This window comes from Elephantulus edwardii, unplaced genomic scaffold (assembly GCF_000299155.1).
Source record: "Elephantulus edwardii isolate Elephantulus edwardi_28Jun2011 unplaced genomic scaffold, EleEdw1.0 scaffold00063, whole genome shotgun sequence".
Lineage (NCBI taxonomy): Eukaryota > Metazoa > Chordata > Mammalia > Macroscelidea > Macroscelididae > Elephantulus > Elephantulus edwardii.
The window spans coordinates 6,680,194-6,704,449 of record NW_006399813.1 but is presented as its reverse complement, the minus strand read 5'-3'; the positions used below and the strand labels follow the sequence as shown (position 1 = coordinate 6,704,449).

The 24,256-nt window shown below is 44.6% G+C and overlaps 1 protein-coding gene across 1 annotated transcript; it reads right to left on the bottom strand.

The window, feature by feature from the left end:
- Positions 1–7,470: 7,470 nt before the first annotated feature.
- Positions 7,471–16,322, bottom strand: IL19 (interleukin 19). The gene is made up of 4 exons (XM_006887994.1): positions 16,179–16,322; positions 12,749–12,901; positions 11,392–11,466; positions 7,471–7,560 (listed from the first exon to the last, which is right to left on the bottom strand). The coding sequence occupies exons 1-4, from the start codon at positions 16,320–16,322 to the stop codon at positions 7,471–7,473; spliced, it is 462 nt and encodes a 153-aa protein (XP_006888056.1).
- Positions 16,323–24,256: the final 7,934 nt, after the last annotated feature.

Below are 24,256 nucleotides of genomic sequence, written 5' to 3'. Positions count from 1 at the left end.
CTGGGCCACAGTAGCTCCCTACAGTAGGTCAGAAAAAGAAACAGTTTCTGACTCACTAGCAGCTCCATATACATCAGAGTAGAACTGGCATACAGTCAGAGCCAAGAAATTGAAAAATGTGTTGCATTGAAGATATTTCCTAGGCCACCATCTGTGGGTGGTTTCAATGGCTGGTTTTCTCAGAGGCCGATTACCATAACTTTCTTCCAAGGCACCATTGGGTGGGCATGAGTGTCTCTAAAAATGTTAATAATTTACAACATTTACAGACTTTTTCTATAGATAGTAAATATTTCATTGTTTTAGATGTGCATATGTGTGCTTGGTTATAATTTGCTTTTTAATTTTTAATTTGTTTATAATTTTGATTTTGTTTAAGTACAGCACTTGAGGACAGAAGGAGAGTGGATGCTTTTGAGCTGTGGTGCTGGAGAAGGGTACTGAATGTACCATGGACTGCCAGGAAAACAAACAGATTCATCTTGGAGAGGATTAAACCAAGCTACTCCTTGGAGGCAAGGATTCTGGGGCTTCGTCTGACATACTTTGGACATGTTGCCAGGAGGGACGGGTCCTTGGAGAGGGACATCATGCTTGGGAGGGTGGAGGGACGGCGCAGGAGGGGAAGACCTTCTATGAGATGGATCGATTCAGTGACTGGGGTAATCGGGATGGGTGTGTCAGAGGCAGCGCGGTTGGCGCAGGATAGAGCAGGGTTAGGGCTGTTGTGCATAGGGTCGCTATGAGTCGGAAACGACTCGACGGCACATAACAACAACAACAGCACTTGTCTGTCAGTTTGCTGTACTGGAATGACTTGTGAGTTGCAGTGATGCTGGAAACCACATCACTGGTGTTCCAAATACGAGAAGGATCACCCACATTAGAAAGGCTTCAGCGAGCTCCCAGATTAGTAAAGACTAGGAAGCAGGACTGGCTGCCCACCTCTGAAATAACAGGCCTCAGAAAACCCTATGAACCATAATGGAATATGGAAAGCTATAGTATTAGAGCTTCCAAACTGGAAGTCACTTAAAATGAGGAGAGCAGTTACAAGCATCCTTTAATAACTGGAGTATGGAATGTATGTAGTAGGAAAATTGAAAGCTGTAAAAGGATATGTACCATGAAGACTGTAGGGATAGAGTGCAAGATTAGCATGCATTAGTAAATTGAAATGGGCTGGCATTGGCCACTTTGAATCAGATGGCTGACATTGCACTCATAATTAAAAAGATAGTTTTAATAACTATCATGAAGTACAACATTGTGACTGATAAGATATGATCTATATGCATACAAGAAAGACCTGTTAATATGACTAAATATGAGGAAATTGAGGTTTATAGTCAGAAATTCACCAAATATGCAACCAAGATGCATTAATAATTATCAATACCATAATTGACACCTAACAATGATAGGTAGTAACCAGCATAAATTCTTTAAATATTACAGTGAAATTTTGGTGAACATATACACAGCAAAATGTGCTCCCATTTAACAATTTCTGCACATAATGTTCAGTGACATGGGTTGGAATCTTCATCTCAGCATTTTCATTGTTTCCATTCTAGTTGTTCCACTTTCATTAATTTATGATGATGTCCTTGATGTCATTCCACAACTCCTGTAATCTTCCGTAACTGAAGTGTTCAAAGCAACAAATCTATTCTTAATATGGTTTTTAAATTCTGTTGGGCTATACTCAATGTCCTATTTTTATTCTTATGGACTTATTTTAATTTTATTTAACTTTAATTTGAACTTGCATATGAGTAGTTGATAGTCTGTTCCACAATCCAGTAGTGGTATAACATCAAAGATCATTATCCATGAAGGAAGTAAATGGCATTACAAATATCAAAAAAAACAAAAAGACCAAATGGACATCAGAACAGACTCTGAAATTTGCACTGCAACCAAAAGAAACCAGGACAAGGGTAAAGAATGATCTAAGAGAGCTGAACAGAAGATTTCAAAGGGTAACTCAAGAAGACAAAATAAGCATTATAATGAAATGTGCAAGAATCTGGAGTTAGAAAAGTTGTTGTTGTTATTATGTACCATCGAGTCACTTGTGACTCACAGCGACCCTATGTACAAGAGCTCTATATGTTCTTCTATCCTGTGCCAACCTAGCCATCTCAAATGCACTTATTCCCACCTCTCCAGTCATAGAATCGATCCATCTCATCAAAGGTCTTCCTCTCCTTCGCCGCCCCTCCACTCTGCCAAGCATGATGTCCCTCTCCAAGGACCAGTCCCTCCTTGCAACATGCCTAAAATATTTCAGATGATGTTTCAGAATCCTTGGCCCCAGGGAACATTCTGGCTTCACCCTCTCCAGGACAAACCTGTTTGTTCTCCTAGCAGTCCATGATATATTCAATACTCTTCTCCAGCAACACAGCTCAAAGGCATCAATTCTCTTTCTATCAACCCTATTCATTGTCCAACTCTCTAATGCATACCACGTAATTGCCTGGATCAGGCACACCTTAGTCTCCAGTCTGACATCGTTGCTCTTCAGTACTCTTGAGAAGTCCCTCACAGCTGACTTTCCCAATGCAATTCATCTCTTGATTTCCTGGCTGCTGTTACCAAGAGGGGGAAAAAAATTTTTAAAAAAAGAAGAAAGGAAGAAAACTAAGGGAAGAACACACTCCACGTTTCTCAAGCTGAAAGAATTGAACAAATTCAAGCCTCAAATTGAAACACTAAAAAAATTCTATGAGCAAAATCTTGAATGGCTATCTAAAAAATAATGATTAGGCTCCTCCTCCTGGAGTAAAGAAGAATAAAGAAAATGTAGATTCAAAGCAGCATTAGTCCAAAGGACTAATGACTCAAATGAAATGCAGTGTCTGCTCACCTGAGACCAGAAGAATAAGATGCAATTCTGCTGTTACTGCTGACCACTTTAACAAAGACCGTGATAGAAATTCACCTTACAATGTATAAAAATGCACAACAAACTTAAAATTTTTAAAATGGGCCAGACTTATTTAACTGAAAGAGGCCAAGGGAATTCCCAAGATTATTGCCCTGAGGCAATCTTCTAACATTTTTTGAAACCATTTCCAAGCTGGTCACTTTTCTTCTAATACGTCTTCCTTTTTAAATTGTAATTTCAATGAAAGTTTACTAGGCAAACTTATTTTCTAACCAACAATTCACATAAATTCTGTTTCATGGCTTTGGTTACAATTCCCACATTGTAACACAGCTCTTTCTCAAGTCTTATTTCCAGTTTTAATTTGTGCTTCTTCCTTATTCCTTACTGTTTTCAGAGATTTCTCCTTGAACAAAGGCTTCTCTTTTGGCCTTACATGCTTGAGTGTTCTAAGCAAGGTGTCGCTGATGTTTAGATCACCTTACAGCACTGTCCAATCTTTGGCCAGATGTTGGGCCACAGCGGTCACTTCAGGTCCAGGTCTGCAGGGTGACTAAGGATTGTAGTCTTGGGGTTCCCATCGGTCTCTATCAGACTGTCCATCCTCTCACAGAGCAGCTGGTGGATTAAAACTATGTGCCTTGAGGATTGCAGTGCAGTCTCTTAAGACTAAGCCTCCAGAGCTCCTTATCAGACCAGTAAGCCTAGCATATTTTTTTATGATTTTTTTGTTTTGTTTCTTATTTTTCTCCCACTCTATCAAGTTAATCCGTTTCAGAGCAGTAGGCAGTGGGATCCAGGCATCATGTAGTTCTTCCTGGTTTCAGGGTTTCAGAGACTAAAATTCACATGGGCTATGTATGATTCCTTATGAGCCTTGCTTGCTAAAAGTAAAGAGGCCTTGAAGCACTTGCTATAGAAGGTTAAACACTGCAGTCTTCAGTATGGATTGCATCTCAACCTCAAGAAAACAAAAGTCCTCAGCTCTGGACAGAGAGGTAACCTCCTGACAGTCATAGGAAGGCTTGAGACTGTCAATGACTTCTTCTTACTTGGATCCACGATCAATATATTTGGTATCAGCAATCAGGAGATGTATTGCACTAGGTAAGTCTGTAGTCAAGGGCCTCTCCAAATTACTGAAGAGTGATGTCTGTTTGAGGACTAAGCTGCTCCTGATTCAGGCCGTGGTCTTTTCAGTCATTTGCTATGCATCTGAGAGCTGGACAATGACTAAGGATGACAGAATTAGTGCCTTTGAACTGTGGTGTTGGAGAAGAGTGCTGACTGTCTCAGGGATTGCCAGAAGAACAAACAGATATGTCTTGGAGAAGGTGCAGCCAGAATGCTCCTTGGAGGCAAAAATGATGAAGCTTCATCTCACGTACTTTGGCCACGCTGCTAGGAGAGGTTACTCCTTGGAGAGGGACATCGTGCTTGGGAAGGTGGAGGGACAGCAAAGGGGAGGAAGACCTTTGACCAGGTTGGCACGGTGACTGTGGCAATGGACTGCACGGGGTAGGACAGTGTTTAGAAAGGTTGTTCATAAGATTATTATGATTCATACATGAGTTGATGGCATCGAACAACAACAATAACAACATGATTCCTTTGAGCTAATATTCTTTTTTAAAAATATTTAACTTATTTGTAACTAATGTGCACATCTTTTCCTTATTTTTTAAATTTGTGATTTTGAATTAACTAATATTTGATCATCTTCATTCCTCTTCACTCCAACAAGGAGAGGTCAAGAGGTGCACCTGAGATGGCTGCTCCCAAGCTTTGAAAACTCCAGACACTACTCATTACCTTTGTGGACAATGTTATGTGATTGACCTTGATGTTCCTCAAGACTTTAGTCCTGAGTTCCCAGGCTCAGTGACTCACTCCCTCAAGATATTTGGTTCTGACTAAACAGTTTTCATTACTTTGCCCCATTAGCTCTAATGTATACATGATTCTATTTCTAGCACATAGAGACACATACATAGAGATATCATTGCTAAACCTCTATGGTTGTGGTCATAAATCTCGTTCCCTTATGTATATCAGTTCATCTTGCCTGTCGCTCTAAGTATCCACTCATTGACTGATGTCTGTTAGTAATGATAATCCTGATGGTGTACATGTTGTTGTTGTTTAATGCGTCAAGTCATAGACGACTCACAGCGACCCTATGAGCAAACAGCCTGAGCACTGTTCGTACATAGAGTTTCCAGAGACAAGCCATTTTGGAAGTGGATGCCGCTCCTGCTTCCAGGCTTGATTTAGTCGGGAAGCTCCAGCCAACACTGTCCACCATGGGTGCCCCAGATGGTGTACATAGTGAAGTTTATTTTTTTCCCCCTGTAACTTTTGAGTACCATTCTGTGTCTTCTTTTCCTTAATAATACTATTGCTGAGACCTTGTTTCAGGCATATAATAGAGTGGTGAGAAGCTGTGCTGCAATCCCAAAGGCATGCAGTTCAAATCTACCAGCTGCTCTGGGGGAAAAGGATGGACAGTCTCCTCCCATGTGAATATTATCTCTGAAAACCTGCTGGAGGGTCAGCTATAGGTTGGTTCTAACTTGATGGCAAACAACAACTAATAAATAAGCGCTAACTCTTGTGAAGAATGTGCCTCTTTGACAACCAACTATAACAAACTGAAATGGTAACATTTACTGAAACTAAAGATAAGTCTCATGCTAAATGGAGAAAATACTGAAGGTAAGGATTTCCTTTTGCTTGGATCCACCATCAGTCTCCAGAGAAGCCTAAGTCAAGGAATCAAATGGCATATTGCATTAGGCAAATCTACAAATGATCTCTTAAAGGTGCTAAAGAGCATAGGGTCACACAATTTGATGGGTGGAGGGATAGTGGTGGAGGAAATGGGAAATATCCTACATGAAAAACAATGTATTTGAATTTTGTAAATAAACTAATATTTTAAAAAGTGCTAAAGAGCAAGGATATCACTTTGAGGGATAAGGTGTGCATGTTCACACCTTAGTATCTTGAATCACCTTATTTGAATGTTGAAGTTGGACAATGGCTATAAGGAAGACTACAGCAGTAATATGATGATAGTTACAGAAAGACTTCAGGCCTTTTGTTCATAGGGTTGCTATGAGTCATGCTCGACTCAACAGCAAACAACAACAACAACAAAGCATTGATGCCTTTGTATTGTGATACTGAAAAGAATTGAATGTAGTATGAGTAGCCCAAAGAACAAACAAATTTTAGAAGGAGTACAGCCATACTGTTCCTTAGGAGCAAAGATTGTGAGACTTTTAGCATTCTTCAGGCATGGTATCAAAAGGAGAGGTAAAGCCCCAGAGAAAGACATTGGTGGCTGGATAAGTGGAGGGTCAGGGAAAAAGAAGCATCTCAGTGGCACGGATTGCCACAGCAGCTTCACCAATGGGCACAGCAGAGTTGGCTCAGGACTGGGCAGGGTTCAGTTCCGTGTATGGTGTATGCAGGGTCACTGTGAGTTACAGCCAACTCAATGGCACCCAACAATAACAACCAAGGTGAGAAGGCTGGAAGGGAGGGAGAAACCGGAAACCAGAATCCTAGGAAGGAAATGGGGAGACTTGCACATCACAGGGACCGTAGCCACTGTTGTGGAGCAATGTGTGAACTAGTCACTGGAAACAAATTTGTTATGTAGGTTTTCACTGGAAGCACAATAGAATGATTTTTAAAAATCCACAAAAATATAGAAAGCCAATAAAACAAACAAGTGATGTCACAGAGCTAAAATGGGGGCAGGGGAATGAAAAGGCAATGACAGCAAGAGGCAAAGAGAGAAAGACAGATGCATAGAGGGATAAAGCAGGTTGGAAGTGAAGCAACATCCAGCAGCCAATGGTCAGAAGTCCTGAGTCTCATCTCCATCACTGTGTGGAGGGAGAGAGGGTAGAGGTAGAATCTAGAAACCCACTTTCGAGCCCTTTTGTGCATTAACTTGCTTTGAGCATCTGAGGAAATTCACACTCCTTTCTAGTCCTTGGTTGCCCCATTTGCATAATTATGTTCATAATTAGTTCCTTTTCTTTCCAGGAGTCTCCATCTATGAATCCTTGACTGACACTTCCTAAATCAGAAGACACAACCACCAACTGATAAAAAAACAGATTTTATTCAGAATAATCAGTCAGTACAATATGCACTACAGGGTCACATCACAGACATGGGATAAACAATCCTACAATAAATTAGGGGAAGTCAGCCCTGTCTTCTCAGGAGGGCCAGCAGAGATCATCAACAGATACATCTATTATAAATACAACAGTAGACTATTACGATTTGGGGTAAGGAGGTGAGGAGAACTGAGACGGTCTGAGATCAGCCAGGGAGGTGAGTTGTAAGGGGAGATCTGTTCAAGCCCAGAACCTTCCCTCCAACACCCTAGTCCCAGAGGATCAAATTAAAGAGGTTTCTTCAAGAAGATTCTTATGTGCTTATAAATGGTGGTCTTCTCCATCTTGCTGGTCTTTCCCATCTGCTTCCTCTTCAAAGTCGCTCTGTCTTTCACGGGAAACCCCACGAGGGTTGTTCTCTTGGCATCAAACTGTTTAAGTTTCTTGGTGGTAATTCTTGTCGATCCAGGCGAGGAAGACATCCAGCTCTCCCAGGGACTTGATGGCCGCAGCTCGGACCTCCAGCTGAAACCAGTGACATCATCGTAAGTACGCACCTGGACAGCCCTTCCCTAGATCTTTCCACAAGGCTTTCCTTTCCCGCCATCACTTATGTGGGGGACTGCAGTGCAGCTTCTTGCCACTAGGCTACCAGGGCTCCCTGTCGTCACATATGTTGACAGAGCACGCAGATGCAAAATTCTTTTCCTAACAGGATTTTCTCCCACCAACGGGCAGTTAAATCATGTCAACTGCTCATAAACAAAAATTTAAAAATGCTCATTCCTTTTCTTCCCCACCCCCACCCTGCTTTCTCTTTTCCAGCCTGTTTGCCTGAGGCATCAGGTCCTCCTGTGGGTTTCTTTTGCCCACTAAATTCCTTTATTACTTCTGCTTTCTCAGAAGATGTTAATCTCTATGGTGCTATGTGATGGGGAGAGAGAGTGTGCTGTTCCCATTTGCCATTAAAGCCCTGATACCCCAAAGGATAGAAATCACACAGATGATTACCAATCAGTATCATACAGATGATTAGCAGCAAAATTGGAACCAGAACCCAAGTGTCCTGGCTTGGTCCTCTTTCCTTTCGCAACAGACTAAGAAACTCCAAACCGTCAAGTCCATTTTGTCTCATCAGGACCCTGTAGGACAGCGGAGAACTGCCCCAAAAGGTTTCAAAACATATAAATCTTAATGGGAGTAGACTATCCTTCTCCCTCAAAGCAGCTAAAACTCCCTACCATGAGGCTAACAACTATGTTAACCACTACACCACCAGAGTAGACTATTATTATTATTAGATGCCATCGCGTGTGACTTAGAGCGACCCTATAAACAATAGCTCTGAACCCTGTCCTGTCATGTGCTAACCTCACAGTGTGACACACCCAAGATCATTGCTGTGGTTACTATGTCAATCTATCTACCTGGTTGAAGGTCTTCCTCTCCTTCGTCGTTCCTCCACCTTTCCAAGCATGATGTCCAAGGAATAGCCTCTCCTGTTGTTGTTGTTGTTGTTGTTGTTGCTGTTATGTGCCATCAAGTCACTTGCGACTCATAGCGACCCTATGTACAACAGCCCTAAACTCCGCTCTGTCCTGTGCCAATCACACTGTCTCTGATACACCCATCCTGATCATCCCAGTCACTGAATCAATCCACCACATAGAGGGCCTTCCCCTCCTGCACTGTCCCTCCACCCTCCCAAGCATGATGTGCCTCTGCAAGGACTGGTCTCTCCTTACAGCATGTCCAAAATACGTTAGATGAAGCCTCAGCATCCTTGCCTCCAAGGAGCCGCCCGGTTTAACCCTCTCCAGGATGAATCTGTTTGTTTTCTTAGCAGTCCAGGTTACTCTCAATACTCTTCTCCAGCACCACAGCTCAAAGGCATCATTTCTCCTTCTATCCTCCCTAGTCATTGTCCAACTCTCTGATGCATAACAAGTTATAGCAAAGACCATGGCCTGTATCAGACACACCTTAATCTCCAGAGAGACATCATTGCCTCTCCTAGACCTGGAAAACCCCCAAAGCTAGACTGCATGGGATCAAACCTCACTTCTACTACTCAGTACCTAGGAGAACTCTGTTGTGCTTAGGGCCCAGTGAGCCAGCTCCAACTCTTCAGCTCAGAACAGGCCCAAGTATCCTAACAGTTGACACAGCAACAACAGAATGAAAACTCACCAGATCCTGTACCACCTTCACGATTTCTATACTTATGCCTGTCGTTGTGGTCACTATGTCAATCCATTCCATTAAGGGTCTTCTCCTCCTTTGCTGGCCCTCTGCCCTTCCATGCATAAGTCCTCGTCCAAGGACAAAGCCTCACCATCCTTGCCTAGGTGGGAACTTAGCAAAGAGACCTGATGTGTTTGTGCCTGCTGGTGCACACGGTTACTGTGTTCAGCTGGTAACCTAAAGGCTGGAGCGTCAAGTCTACTCAGAGATGCTTTACAAGACTGTTCTGGCAAGCTACTTCTGAAAAATCAACTGCTTAGAAGCAAGGCTGGTGGGACTTCATCTCACATAGTTTGGGCATGCTATCAGGACAGTTCCCGGAGAAAGACACCAGGCTTGAGAAAGAAAGAAGGTCAGCAAAAGAGAGGAAGAGCTTCAACGCAAGGAACTGACACAATGGCTTTGACAACTGGTTAAGCATGCAGAGATTGTGAGGGTTGGTCAGGGTCAGGCCAGCTGTCATTCTGTCACACAAAGGAGCCACCTCAACAGCACCTAACAGTGACAACAGGTGTTCTAATTTATAAAACGTCAGTAATCACAGGTATGTCACAACACTGTAAGGAAATAACACATTAAAACATGTAGGGTGCTTAGAGCAATACTTGGTTCATGGCAAGAGCCATGATGTGACTTTTAGACACTGTTATTAATACTATCCTACAGATCCTCTCCCAGAGGGTGGTCGGGTGGCCTAATGGTAAGTAGCTGTGCTGCAATACTGAAGGCATGCAGTTTGAATCCACTAGCTGTTCTTATCAATGCTATTATTAATATTATCCTGAAAGGTTGGAGGACAGTGTAGGAAAGGAAGACCTAGAATGAAATGGATTAACTCAGTGACTGCAGAAATGAGGTTAAATCTGTCAGAAAGGATGAGATTGGCTCAGGGTAGGGCAGGATTCAGAGCTAATATACATAGGGTCACTATGGGTCACAAGCAACTTGATGGCACATAACAACAACAATAATAACAGAGCCTCTCCAAGAACGAGCACTTTCTGGGACTCCTCACTCACTGCCATTGACTCAGAGCTCTCCATTGGGTTTGAAAGGCTGTAAATCCCATGGGAGGAGACTGCCCACCTTTCTTCTGAGTAGCAGACAGTAGATTTGAACTTCCAGAAAGGCATGATGTTTGGGTTGGGAGAACCACTCCCTCTGGACTGCACGACCTCACGTCCCTGCACGGACCCCACCCCCCCACCTCCATGTTTTTGAAAGTGCTACATCATTTGAAAGTGTGGCCGAAATGTGGGATCTCGAGCCCTCCTGCATCAGAATCTGCACTTTCACAAGACCGTCACATGATTCACATGCACAGTGAAGTCTTAGGAGCACAACCCACTGAATGCTGACGGCAGGACACACTTTACAGGAATCGGGATCCACACACGTTGCTATGCTCTCTGTTTTTCCAGCATTTACTCTGGGGAATGGCAGGCCCACGTGCCCCAGCAGACCCGCTCAGAGGGTTTTCAAGATTGTAACTTCACAGAAGCAGATGGCAGGCCTGGCTTCCAGAAGCCTCTGAGGGTTTCAAAGGCCAACCTTCCGGCTAGCAGTGGAGTGTTCAACGATGTCACTCAGGCCCACCTGTCCTACTCAGGTAATTACTGTCATGTGATGTTGGTTGTAACTCAAAGGATGCATATAGGACAGACTAGAACTGCCCACAGGGCATTTCCAAGCTGTCAATCTTTATTACGTTGAAGTAAGCTATGCATCTTTCTCCCACGGAGTAGGCAGTGGACTTGAATCATTGACCTTTTGGTTACTAGTTGAGCCCTTAACCATTTTGACACACAGGGTCTCCTGTTCCACACATAGTAGCTTAATCTCATCAAAGCTCTTTGCTCTTCCTGCATCAGTCCATCTTATCAGATATGTTAAAGCTTAAGGAAATGGGAGAGTGGTGAGGAAGGAGATGTTGGGAAAATAGCAAATCAGGTGAGACCCACACGTTTTGCAGACAGAGTGGGGCAGGGCTGCAGGAAGCCCTTGCGGGGAGAATGAATGGACATGAAGTGATGGGGGCTGAAGCTCAGGGACGGCACCTTCCCCACCAGGCTCCCACCTCCGGTCCTCCTCATCCTCTTCCTGGCCCCGTACCTGATTATAGTTGCTGTGGATAGTTCTGGTCACGTTGGTGGCTTCCTTGCTGCAAGGACACAGCTTCTGCTCCTTCTGTGTTGAAGGGAGACAGTATGGTCAGAACTTCTCACCTTGGTTCTTCCTTCCCTCCAAGGTGGGACTCCAACGTAAACTAGGGAGGTGCAGCCAAGGGAAAGTAGGTCTCCTTGTACGCTGCCCTAGGTTTGCTCAGAGTTTTCACTCTCCAGATTCACAGCCCACAGGACCATGGGCACCAACAAGGCAGCCACCTCTCTGTCCTGCCATCATTACTCTGTGAACCTGTTAGTTGGCACAAGGATGCTCAACAAATATTTCTTGGCTCAGTTGCTTAAAGAACTGGTTTCATGAACCCCTTTGATTGGAACCACTACTCTTCCTAAAAACTTTAGAACCTGAGGCCCAGAGAGGTGAAATTCCAACTCACAAAGTCACACAAGACCTCATTGGCAGTGATGGGGATAGAACCCAGGTTTCCTCCTCAGTTCATTAGTTCTTTTAATTAGCCATTGCTTTGATTTATGTCTCATGTTTGTTTACTAGATCACAATGTACTTATATGCAGTTCTTAGGAATAAACTTTATCATGGAACTACCAAGAGTTTGGAGCCCCTGAGTGGTATAAATTGTTAACACATGTGACTCATTAAGAGGTTGGTGGTTTGAGTCTGCCCAGAGACACCTCAGAGAGAAGGTCTGGTGATCTAATTCCCAACACTAGCCATTGAAAGATCCAGGGACCCAACTCCACACTAACACACAGGGTGTTACTAGGAGTCACCCACTAGCTGTGATTCCATAGCAACTAGTTTTCACTTACCGAGAGGTTAACTAACATAGAAAGTAGAAGGTTGTATTCTTAAAAAGGATGTAAGGAGAAAAACAAAACACCTTGTATGTTTATGCTAAGCTTGGGGTCACTGATAGCCTTTCTCCCATCTCAGTCCTGCCATGGTTAAAGTCATTTAAAGGATACCCTGATATAATTGGTCACCCTAGGAGGATAATCCATGGAGCTGGTTTCTGAGAGTACTCTCAGCTACAACTCAAAAGACTCACTCCTATCAAGTTGGAACCTGGCCCCTAGCTGATCTTCCACTGGGTTTCCGAAGCTGTCAATCGCACAGGAGAAGTCTGTCTGTCTCCTGAGGTGGATTCAAGCTGCCAGGTAAGTGGGGCCTCTGAGTTTGCAGCGTCCCTCTCTACAGACTGCACCAGCAGTGAGAACTCTGTCTGACTCTAGCAGCCGGGTCAGAGGCTGGCTGGGACCTGCATGTCCTGAGCCTCCCGGGGCAGACGGGGAGCAGATGGTTGGCCTTCTGAGGGGGTGACTCACGCAGGGCTTCACAGTCCTCTGCAGGGGAAGGAAGGAGTTGGAAATGCTGCTGACTTCTCTCGAGATGTGGAGATCTAGCTCCTCACGGAAGGGGAACACTCTCTTCACGTAGAATTCCAGGAGCTCCCAGGTCACACAGCACATGTCTACAGGCTACAGACACAGATTAGAGAAGTGCGCAGAGGCCCCCTTCTTTGGTTATCTTCAAGACCAAAACAGCCTATGGGGTTAGGGGCAGCAAGGAGCAAGAGAATTGAATGTCCTTTTCTGAAAACAGTAATGGTGTCAGAGTGATCACGCCCTTTGCCACATCAGAGCTGTCTGAGGAGGGTGCTGGGATGAGAGCCCTCTCTCTGCACACCACTGGCGCTAACAGGATCTGACTCCACTGATTCTCCATCAGGCTTCTGAGGCTGTGAATCTTTATGGGAGGAGACTGCCTAATTTACTCTACTTGGAGCAACTGGTGGATTTGAACCCCTGACCTTCTGGTGAGCAGCACAGCCTGTTACACACTATGTTACAGAGGTCATTCCTTCTAAATCCTTCTAAATCAACAAGGGCTGCGGCCCAGAGTCCAATCACAAGGTAAAGTCCTACAGCAGCTTGTCACCACTGACTTCCGCTTAAATCCTTCCAGGAATCAGGCTTCTCAGTTCTGTGTGTTGCCTTTTTTTTTTTAAAAAAAAAAAAAGCACAAACCTATCAATTTAACACCCTGGTTCTGAGAGGACAAATGGCTGAACAGCTTCCTCATAAAGTATTTCTTTTAAATCACACTGAAATCTGCTTCTCTGCACCATCTCCAGCAAACACACACTTATTCAATAACTATTGCATACCAGCTGTGGCGCAAGGCATGTCTTCCCTCAGTTGCCAAGGGTGCTCCGTGCAGCCATCCAGGCCACCCAGTTGGCCCCCTTCCGTGTGTGATTATTATTATTATTATTAATGTTAATGAAAATTTACAGAGATTTTGGGCAGCAGGCATCATCTGACTAACTCTGAGATCTGTAAGAATGGACACTGACAGCTGCAGAAATCAGATCATCAGTGAGGTAGGGCCCTGACTGTAGTGCGTAGGACCCCTCAGGGGAGGCCCCAGGTGTTCCTTCTAGCAGCTCACAGCCTGCTCTGAGTGCCTAAGAGGGATTGCATGGATGAGTTACAGCTTTTAAAAAAGTCTGTCTAGGACATGGTCGACAGTATATAGCACTTCTATCTTCATTAGCATTAAAAGAGAAAGGCTTCTCAGGCTCCACAGCCAAGTTTTCCTACGGGGCAAACAACTTGTAACATAAAAAGTTCTGCTCCTGCTGTTGCCTTCTTAACAAAAGGAACAGCACATTACACATTTGTTTCCTCAAATATTATGGTAGGAGGAGAAAAGGAACAGTTAAAAGAAGCCAAGAAGGGCAGTGAGCCGCAAATGTGATGAAGATCTCAATCCTTGGCTATCCTTTTTCCTTACTGTGCATCAGCTGTTTGGAGAACTTGAGAGGGGAAGAACCTTGAGCTCAGGCACCAGACCTGGGGGCGTCCATTACTGGTTCGGTCACTCACGACGTATTTTCCCATTCCGGGTCTCAATTTTCTCATTTGAAAATTATGGGCTTTGGAAGAAATCATCTTTTGGGTCCCTTCCTTCTGTCCCTTCCCATAAGGCTGTAACAGAGCTGGCTGGAAGACTGTTGACTAAGTGGCTACATCTGTTTGCCACAAATAAACCAGGCTGAACACTGCTCTAGAAACATGAAGGTGTCCATCGCGCACACCCGCAGAGAAGACTGAGGAGGAATTAACTCGTCACAGACACGCTGTGTAGCTGGTGGTACAGCACCAGTGTTATGTCTGGTCTCACTTTAAAGAGCATCTCTCTCGGGGTCCCTTTTGTAGGGTGAATTATCACCTCATAGCCAACTGCTTAGTAGCACATAGTCTCATAGTCTTTTATCTAGACTATTGGACTCACTAGACTAGACCTCACTGTCTTTCTTGCCTCAAGCTGTCCAAAAACCTTACCGGACAGTCTTTTTAAAACATTCTGTGGTCATACAATGTCTTAGCTTCTACACCTTCAGAAGCTCCCTGTTGTCTATAATATAAGACTGAGGCTCGGCCTGCTCTTCAATGTCCTTGTGAAAATGACCCCCTCGGCATCCCCCACCAGGCTTCTTTACACTCCTCACTGCAAGGCTGGCCTTGTTCCCATCCTCTAATGCTCCCCAAAACCTTTCCTCTCTTTTTGCACAATCCTGGAACCTTGTTGTTGTTGTTCATTGCCGTCAAGTCGAGCATGACTCATAGCAACCCTCTGAACAAAAGGCCTGAAGCCTTTCTATAACTACCGTCGTTTCTCAAAGCTCAGAGTTTATGGAGGCATGTTGTTTAGGAAGTGGATGTCACTCCTGCTTCCAAACCTGTCTTAAACTGGGAGCTTCACAAAACACTGTCCTCCATGGGCAATCCTTATGACATTTGACACCCCAATGGCACAGGTTCAACATCACAGCAACCCCAGGTTACCTCAGTATAGCAAACTGACAGAAGAATGCTGTACTACTAAGAAGAATGTTCCTCCAAAATATAACAATCAGCATTGAAATACAGGCCCTCCATGAGGTCTTGTTGACTCTAAACAAGAAGCTTAAATAAAAAACAACTAATATAATATATTGTTGTTGCTGCTGTTCTTACGTCCCATCAAGTTGCCTGTGACGCATAGAGACCCTATATACAGCAGTTCTAAACCCTGCCGTGTCCTGAGCCAGTCTCACGAATTCCAACACACTAATTCCGTTGCCCCAGTTACTGTATCAATCTATCTCATCCTGGGTCTTCCTCTCCTGAGCTGTCCCTCCACCCTTCCAAGCATGATATCCTTCTCCAAAGACCAGTCTTTCCTGGCCAGATGCCCAAAGTATGTGAGACAGTCAACTTAGTCGACTTTAAAGTCACTTGTCCATTTCTTACTTCCCTGATGAAACCTTCAAGAGGCACCCCAAGTCACAGAAACCCTGTCCTCTGAGTCTCTAGCTCTTCCAGGCACTCTCAGGATAAGTAACACCTCTTTTAATACCATCTCAAGTCTTGGAATCTCAGTGTGCCTTGAGGCATACCAGGTGACAGAGGAGAACTCTGGAGCCGACAGAAAGATTCAAGAAGGAAGAGTGGGGATTCTCAGCTCAGGGTCACTGCAATAAGACCAAAAAAAGTCAAGAATGAACAATACCTTAATGCTGTGCAGATCAAATAGGATAGTGACATTCTTTAAAGTGTCGTTCGCTTGCTGTAGAAGGAAACACAAGAACAGACACAAGTGATGAGTACTCACTGTTCTGAGACACAAAAGACTTGCTGTGTATGGCAACTAAGATTTTGGGAAAGGCACAGTCCATTGCTGAAATCTTCACCCCAAACTCATACTCACAATGGTGCTTTTGATTTCTTGGAAACTCTTCTTCACGGTGTTCGTGTCCATGGAAAGGGGACATCTCTTGAGACTTCGGGCATGCAGTGAGCACAGAAAGAGCATCGCACCCAGGAGGTAGAGGAAGCCATGCTGTGCCTTCATGTCCTGCAGGAGGTAGGGAAGTCAGCTAGCTGCCCAGCCAACAAACAGCAAGGGAAGAGAAGACCCTGCCTGGGTCTCCTTCACACGTCATGGTGCAGAAGGCTGCAACCAAGAGAGCAGCCTCTGCACCTCAGCCAGGGGTCTTTCTGGGCTCTGGGCCTCCTCTTCTGCCTTTGCTACATCAGTTTAACTTACTTCAAGATACATAAGGCTACAGTCAAGAGACGAGGCTCAACACCTCAGCTTCAGCCAGGGGGGCCTTTCAGGGCTCTGTGCCTTCTCTTCTGGCCTTGCTACATCAGTTTAATTTGCGCTCCCCTTCTCTCCATGTTCTCATTTCCACCCTTCGCATGATACAGCCCATCATGGGATGCATGTTTGTGTCCATGTGACTCAACACAGCTCCCTTCTTCAACTGGGAGACAGGAGTGGGGGGTGGGGGAAACCCAGTTTTTAAATAAATGAAGCAGAGGAGAAAAACTGGGCTGGTAAAACACCGAGGAGTTTACGCAACCGATTTTAAAAACCACAAAATTGCATTCCAGTTCCTTTGGTTGGTTTGTTTATTTGTCCCTGAAACAGACAGCATTCTTTATTCCATCCTTTTTATCTACCTCTAATGTGCATCTGCTTCAGACCACTTCTGACTTTGCAGATCATGCCTTCTAGAGGAGAAGAGAAAGGGAGGCAACACATGTCCCTTGACAGCAGCCCCTGTGGGGGGCTTCCCCCCCAGTGAGTGAGTAAGGAGTCTAAGGAGTAGAGCACCATGCTTGTATGTAGTCCCCAGAGCTGCTTTCTGCCTCTTTTAGCATACACTCTTGCACTCTCTCTCTCTCTCTCTCTCCCCTTCCCTCCTTTTCATTTTTCACCAATTCAAGTTACATAATGCACACTCAGGAGAATGCACCAAACATAACTGTGCAGGTCATGGAGCCATTTTGCCTTGGCTCTTGCCAACATCAGTGCAAGTTTCACCCACAGAGCTGAGCCTTACAAGGTAAAGCCTGTGCTAACACATGACACAAATGCCTCTCTGCTGGAGCCTCTTCCCCCCACACGAGCGAGCTCGTGTCAGCCAGCAGTGTGTGTGGAGGGACAAAGGGTGCGGAGAGTGACACCAAACAGATGAGGGGGCTTCAGAGTGTGACAATAAAGAACAGAGAGTTGAGAATGTGAACCTACCCTACTCCCCAAATTGTCCTTAGGATGTCCAGGCTCCTTTATCAGGAGATCAAAAATTAACCCATTCACCAGTTATTCTTTAGTTGATTCTGGCTCATGGGGACCCTCCGGTGACCCCATAGTGTGTGTCAGTAAACAGAGCTTCACGGGGTTCTCAGTGGTTGAGTTTTTAAGAAATAGATTATCACGAAATATTCTGCAAAATGGGTGACCCTGGAGGACATTATGCTGAGTGAAGTATCTGTCACAAAGGGACAACTATTGCACAGTACCACTGTTGTAAAATGGAACTAACATCAGGGTTGAGGGAAGACAGAGCAGGAGGGGATGAATGATGTACTGCATTGAAACAGATGAGGGAAAGAACTGTTTAAAAGGGACATATAATTGGGTATTATTATCATGACAGGAGTCCAGAGTGAAGGCTGATTAGTGGAATGGACTTGGGGGACGGGGGGGGAGATTACATAGCAACAAAAGAGTTTTTCTTTTACTTTTCAAGGAGAAGAGTGAATGGGGGGGGGTGGACAGGGAGAAAAGTGCAAAAATGAATGAATGGAAACCCTAAGTCTCTGTAACTTTCATTAAAATTTAAAAAAAGAAAAAAGAAAGAAAGAAACAGATTATCAGCCCTTTGTTCTACAGAATTTCCAGGGGGACTTGGTTAGCAGCCCCACACACGTTAACCCCATGTATTGCCCAAAGTTTCCAGATTCCATTTAGAAAAGGATTTTGCCTCATTTCTACTTAGCATCATTCCCTCTCAATGAGTATCTGTCTATCAAAAAGACCGATTTCCCTTTTGTAAGCCCTTCTCTGTCTGGCCTGGCAAGCCAATATCTCCCACTGGCCTATCTGTAGGAAGTCTCTCGGTGCTTTGTCCTCCTCACAGAGGTCAGCGCAGCTTCGAGGAGTGAGTAGGAAGAGAGCCCTTTACCACAGAAGCAGAGGGAAACTGCCTCTTGATACTCACCCTTGATTTCTTTTTCAAATAGAGTGAAATTCCTTGTAAGGGTTGTCACCCTATGCCAGGAGCCTCTCAGGCATTTGCAGAGGGGAGAAGAGTTCAGAAATTTTGGCTGTTTCAGATAAGAGTAGCTGACATTTATCAAACCCGCCCTTTGCGCCAGATACTTCATTTCAGGCCTGCAGTTCTGTTCTGTTTTGAGGCTCATTTAAGTAATGAAGGAACTAACAAGATGTTCAATAACCCGCCCAGCATGCTTGAGCAGCCAGCGGCTGAGGCTAATGGAGCCCAAGTCCCCGGCCAGTACACAAGCACCCACTTGTGACACACTCCCCTGGAACCAGGTGGTAATGCTCTCTGGCCTCACAACTGGAGGTCCCGGCAACACCAGCCAGACTGGAAACCACTCCTTTCTGGGGGTCTCCTGAATCAGCTGAGGTGTCCTGGTGGTGCAGTAGTTAAAACAAGTGGCTGCTAGCCAAAAGGCCAGTGATTAACTCACCAGGAGTTCCAAGAGGGAGAGATGTTGTGATCCGCTTCCCTAAAGATCCACAGCCTTCTCGATCTCTGGGTCGTTACCAGTCAGAACTGACTTCACAGCAGTGGGTTTGCAAAAATGGTGTTCCCTACATTGAAAGAGAGATGTAATAATGCAAAGAACTGTGAGGCTTTTAAAAGGTAACACCCAGCACAGTTTCCAGAACAAAAAAGTACCATTCATTGTTGTTGTTGTTATACACCCTGGCATCGGAACTAACCCATAGCTAACCCTCCACCAGATTTCCAGAGACAGGAAATCACATTGGAAGAGATGGTCTCTCTTTCTCCCATAGAGCAGCTGATGGATTTGAACTGCATGCCTTTGGGTTGAGAGTGCAACTCCTTACCAGTAAGCCACCAGAACTCCCTAACATTAACCAAGTAAACAGAACTAATCTAACTAACATTAGATTTTTCTTTCCTTCTCTCCCTCTTCACTGTTCTCTTCCTTCTCACTCTCCCATCTCTTCTGATAGAACATAAGATAGCAGAAAGCCCATCCCTGCGTGGCGTACAACTCCCCATCCTACAAAACACCCAGCAACCTGGAAGACCAAAGACATACACAAAGCAAGCTAGTCACTCACCTGCAGCTACTAAGGCTGAAGCCAGGAGAGCAGTTCAGAGTATGGGGTGTCTGCCAAGTGCCCCTGGTGTCTCCCTGTCTCCTCTCTGGAGCCTCTGCACCATGTGGAGAGGGCCGGTCACTTTTATGCAGGTGGTTAAGAGGAAATGCTGTCAGTGTTCACTGGGTGGGACCACTTTTGGACGTCTGCGTTCCCCTTGTTTTATTAGGATCTCATTTCCTGAATTAATTTCTTGCTTCTTTGAGATACTGCTGATTAATCATTAGTAAGAAATGCCTCTTTCTTCTGGGTCCTGACATGCAGCTTCTAGGAAAAACTAACTCCCCATCTTTATGCAAATGAGATTTTTCTTGCAATGCTGTGTCCATTCAGAAAACAAGCCAAGTTGGGTCACTTTCCTGAGAGCTGGAGTATGTCACCAACTTTCGTCTGCATGCAAATTCAGAAATGCTTTCTCCTGCAAGCCTCCCGCTCCCCTCAGCCAGCCCCACAAGATGCTGACGCGGGCCACAGCCATATCCCTGATGGCTCATATTGCCTGGAGCACCCACCATGCACCAGGCACTGGCTAAGTGTTTTATATGCATATTATTTTGTTCCGTTTGAGAGAAACATGTGTTCTGTCAGGAATGCAAAGACCTCTTTAAACATTATCTCGTCCCCTGGAGGGTCCTTTCATTCTTAACTAATGAAGAGTGAGAACATGAAAACAAAACGTAAAAAAGCTGAAGAGTAATCAGTTGCAGAAATCAATAATAGGGTTCATGGGCCAGATGACCTATCTAAATGACTTCTTTACATGCACACTCTACACCATGAGTTCTCCACGGGATCAGGAGGATTCCAAGTGCTGGAAAGAGAGCACCCTCCCTGAACATGATCTCCAAGAAGAAACAGGGCTTACTTACTTTACCAAATGAAGTAACTTTGATTGATAAGATGCCAGCGACTCTGATGGTCTACGGCTGCAAGGCTGCTACAAAAGGTTGCACCAACCTTGGCTTCACAGCCACACAGGGAGATAGAGGGGGGTGTATGCAGAAAAAAAACCACCCAAAATTGGAGCCTTTTTAAATGGGAAAGTTTCAAGAGAGAAGCCCCAAAGGCTGAGAATCCTTGTCATCAAAATAGTAGTAGTAATAGTAGTAGTAGTAGTAGTAGTAGTTGTTGTTGTTGTTGTTGTTGTTGTTGTTGTTGTTGTTATGTGTCATCGAGTTGCCTGAAATTCACAGCAACCCTGTGTACAACAGCTCTGAACCCTCCTCTATCCTGTGCCAGTCTTATTGTCTCTGACACACCTACCCCTATTACACCAGTCACTGAAACAATCCTTTGGGTCTTCCTTTCTTGTGCTGTCCCTCCAACTTCCTAAGCATCACGTCCCCCTCCAAGGACTGGTCCCTCCTTGTGACATGTCCAAAGTATGTCAGATGGAGCTTCAGAATCCTTGTCTCCAAGGAGTAGCCTGGCTTCACCCTCTTCAGGACAAACTTGTCTGTTCTCCTAGCAGTCCATGGTATATTTAATACTCTTCTTCAGCACCACAGCTCAAAGGCCTCAACTCTCTTCTATCATCCCTAGTCCGTGTCCAGCTTTCTGATGCGTAGCAAGTAACTGCAAAGATTATGGCCTATATGAGGCATGCACCTTAGTCTCCAGATTGACAGCGTTGCTTTTCAGTACTTTTGAGAGGTCTCTAACAGCAGACTTTTCCAATGCGTTTCGTCTTTTAATGTCCTGGCTGCTAATACCAAGAGTATTGATTGTGGAACCAAGCAAACTAAAGCTGTTAACAATCAGTCTCTTCACCATCCATCATGACGCTGCCAATCGGCCCAGTGGTGAGAATCTTTGTCTTCTTGATGTTGAGCTTCAATCCATATTGAAGGCTGCAGTCCTTGACCCTCTGCAACAAGAGCTTCAGATCCTTCTCAGTTTCAAGAAGCAGGGTTGGGTCATCTGCATAACAGATTGTTAATGAGTCTTCCTCCAATCCTGATGCCACATTTCTCCTCATAAAGCCCAGGCTCCCAGATAATTTGTTCTGCTTATAAATTGACATCATAATAGACACAATGAAATAACAAGTATTGAAGGTTGCCTCAGTTCATAATCTAGTTCTAGATTCAAACCCTGGTTCTACTGCATCTCTGTGAGACACTGGACTTCCTGCTGAAGACATTTCTGAAGCTGAGAAAATCAAATAAAAGGTAAAGGCTTGAAGGAGCTGACATACACCTAATTGACAGTAAGTGGTTATTTATCATGGGTGTATGCCTCTGTACTCTGTACTCACTGTCATTGAGTCAATTCCAATTCAGGGTTTCCAAGGTTGTAAATCTTAGCAGGAGAAACTGGCTATCTTCTTCCCATGGGGCAGCTAAAGGATGCTGTATGTCAGGCACTTGCAAAAGGGTAAGACACCTAAGTTAGGAGTTAGTGGGATCCCTCAGTTCCTTCTGGAAAAGGGAGAGCGAGCTGCTCTTGGCTTGGGAGGGGTCCTACAGTGCTACTCCAGTGCCCAGGATTGCTATTTCCCCGTAGCAGCCTTGAACTTAACTTGCTCCTCACTCATGGATGGTGGCCCAGCCCCACATGTTAAGAGGATTGCAACACTGACTGATGACTTTTATCTCATTCATTTGAGTCCCCTGGTACTCAAACCATATGTTCTGACACAGCTCTCATTTCCGGGAAAATACGTCGTAACAGAAGGGAAACGTGTGACGTGGGTAGTGCTCCTCTCCAGCAGCCAGAGTATCATGATGGCCGGAGCCACAGCTCTGCAGGTGGGCCAGTGCGGACTCCTGATCCCTGTGACCACCAGCCCTAAGGTAAATCCTGTAATCTCCTGGGGGTCTATTTCTTCAACTGTAAAAAGGCACTAATTTTGTCTACTGAATGCTCATCATCTGGGATGGTGTGAAAAGCCAAGAATTAAAGTTTTCAGCTCAGTGCTTAGCAATAGTAAACAATCATGAGATAAAGTTTTATTGTTCATTTGATAGCCTCCTTTCGCATTCCCAGTCCAAGCGTAAGGAAATTAAAAGATGTATTGCGATGCTAAAGTATGTGGTTAGAGACCTCTCTAAAGTACTGAAGAGCAACGATATCAGTCTGGAGACTAAGGTGTGCCTGATACAGGCCATGGTCTTTGCAATCACTTGCTATGCATCAGAGAGTTGGACAATGACTAGAGAGGATAGAAGGAGAGTTGAGGCCTTTGAGCTGTGGTGCTAGAGAGAGTATTGAATATACCATGGGCTGCTAAGAGAAAGAACAGGTTTGTCCCGGAGAGGGTGAAGCTAGGCTGCTCCTTGGAGGCAAAGATTCTGAAGCCCCATCTGACATACTTTGGACATGTTGCAAGGAGGGACAAGTCCTTGGAGAGGGACATCATGCTTGGGAGAGTGGAGGGACGGCACAGGATAGGAAGAACCTCAATGAGATGGACTGATTCAGTGACTGGAGTAATGGGGGTAGGTGTGTTAGAGACAATAAGATTGGCTCAGCATAGAGCAGGTTTTAGGGCTGTTGTACATAGGGTTGCTATGAGTCGCAGGTGACTCGACAGCACATAACAACAACAATAATAAGAAGAAACATAAGGAAGGGGAAACAATAAGAAATTAGTTTTCTTCACCCTAAGCTCTGCCTCCTTAGCACTTCATGCAAATGCTAACAGTGTAGCTTGAAATGGAATTTTTCTCCCTCCCAAGACTACAACCTAACTTGATTTGATCAAGGCAGTACTGCAGCCAGACTAAGTTCGTCTCTAAACTCTGAGTAATGTCTAAGAAGGCAGGGCTTCATCAACCAGTTGACCCACCACTGGGATGTGAGAGCTCAATTTTCCCCACTATTAAATAGGAAATCTGAAAAATGTGAAGGGAGACCAGAAAGAACAGGATGAGGAAGGCTCCAAGTTCAATACTTGGGGGATACAGCTCTCATATCTCCCAGTCCCTGGCCTCTTGATCTATTCCAATATCAAGAATCATTTTTTAAAAAAACAAACAAAAATATCGTTCATACATTTTGATTCAAGCCTCTACAGAAGAATCCCAACCAAAAGGGCAGGGGAGGGGGGAAGAGAAGGAATGAAGAAGAACAGAATCTCAAAGTCTAATAATCTCCACAGTGTCTGGAGTCAAGGGAGTTAGAATAACTATGACACTACTGCTGTCCCATAAATTAGTCTTAAAAACCCGGATATAGTTTTGCTAAACAACGGGGAGAAAAGTATGCTTACAGCATTATACTTTTTAAAGAACTATTTACATATGACAAAAATGACGGCAGCAACTCTAAAAATTAGGGAAGAGCCTTAGGGAGCAGTGAGTTTATGTGAATGTCAAGGTTGTTGTTGTTGTTGTTAGGTGCCATTGAGTCAAGTACAACCCATAGTGACCCTATGAACAAAAGATCTGAACCCAGTTCTATCCTGCACCATCCTCACACTTCCTGACACACTGCAGCAGTCACTGTGCCAATCCACCTGGTTGAGGGTCTTTCTCTACTTCGCCGACCCTCCACCCTTTCTAGCATCATGTTCTTCTCCAAGCAATAGCACCTTCTAGCAACATGCCCAAAGGATGTGAGGTGAAGTCTCATCATTCTTGTCCCCAGAGGGCACTACGCTGCACCATCTCCAA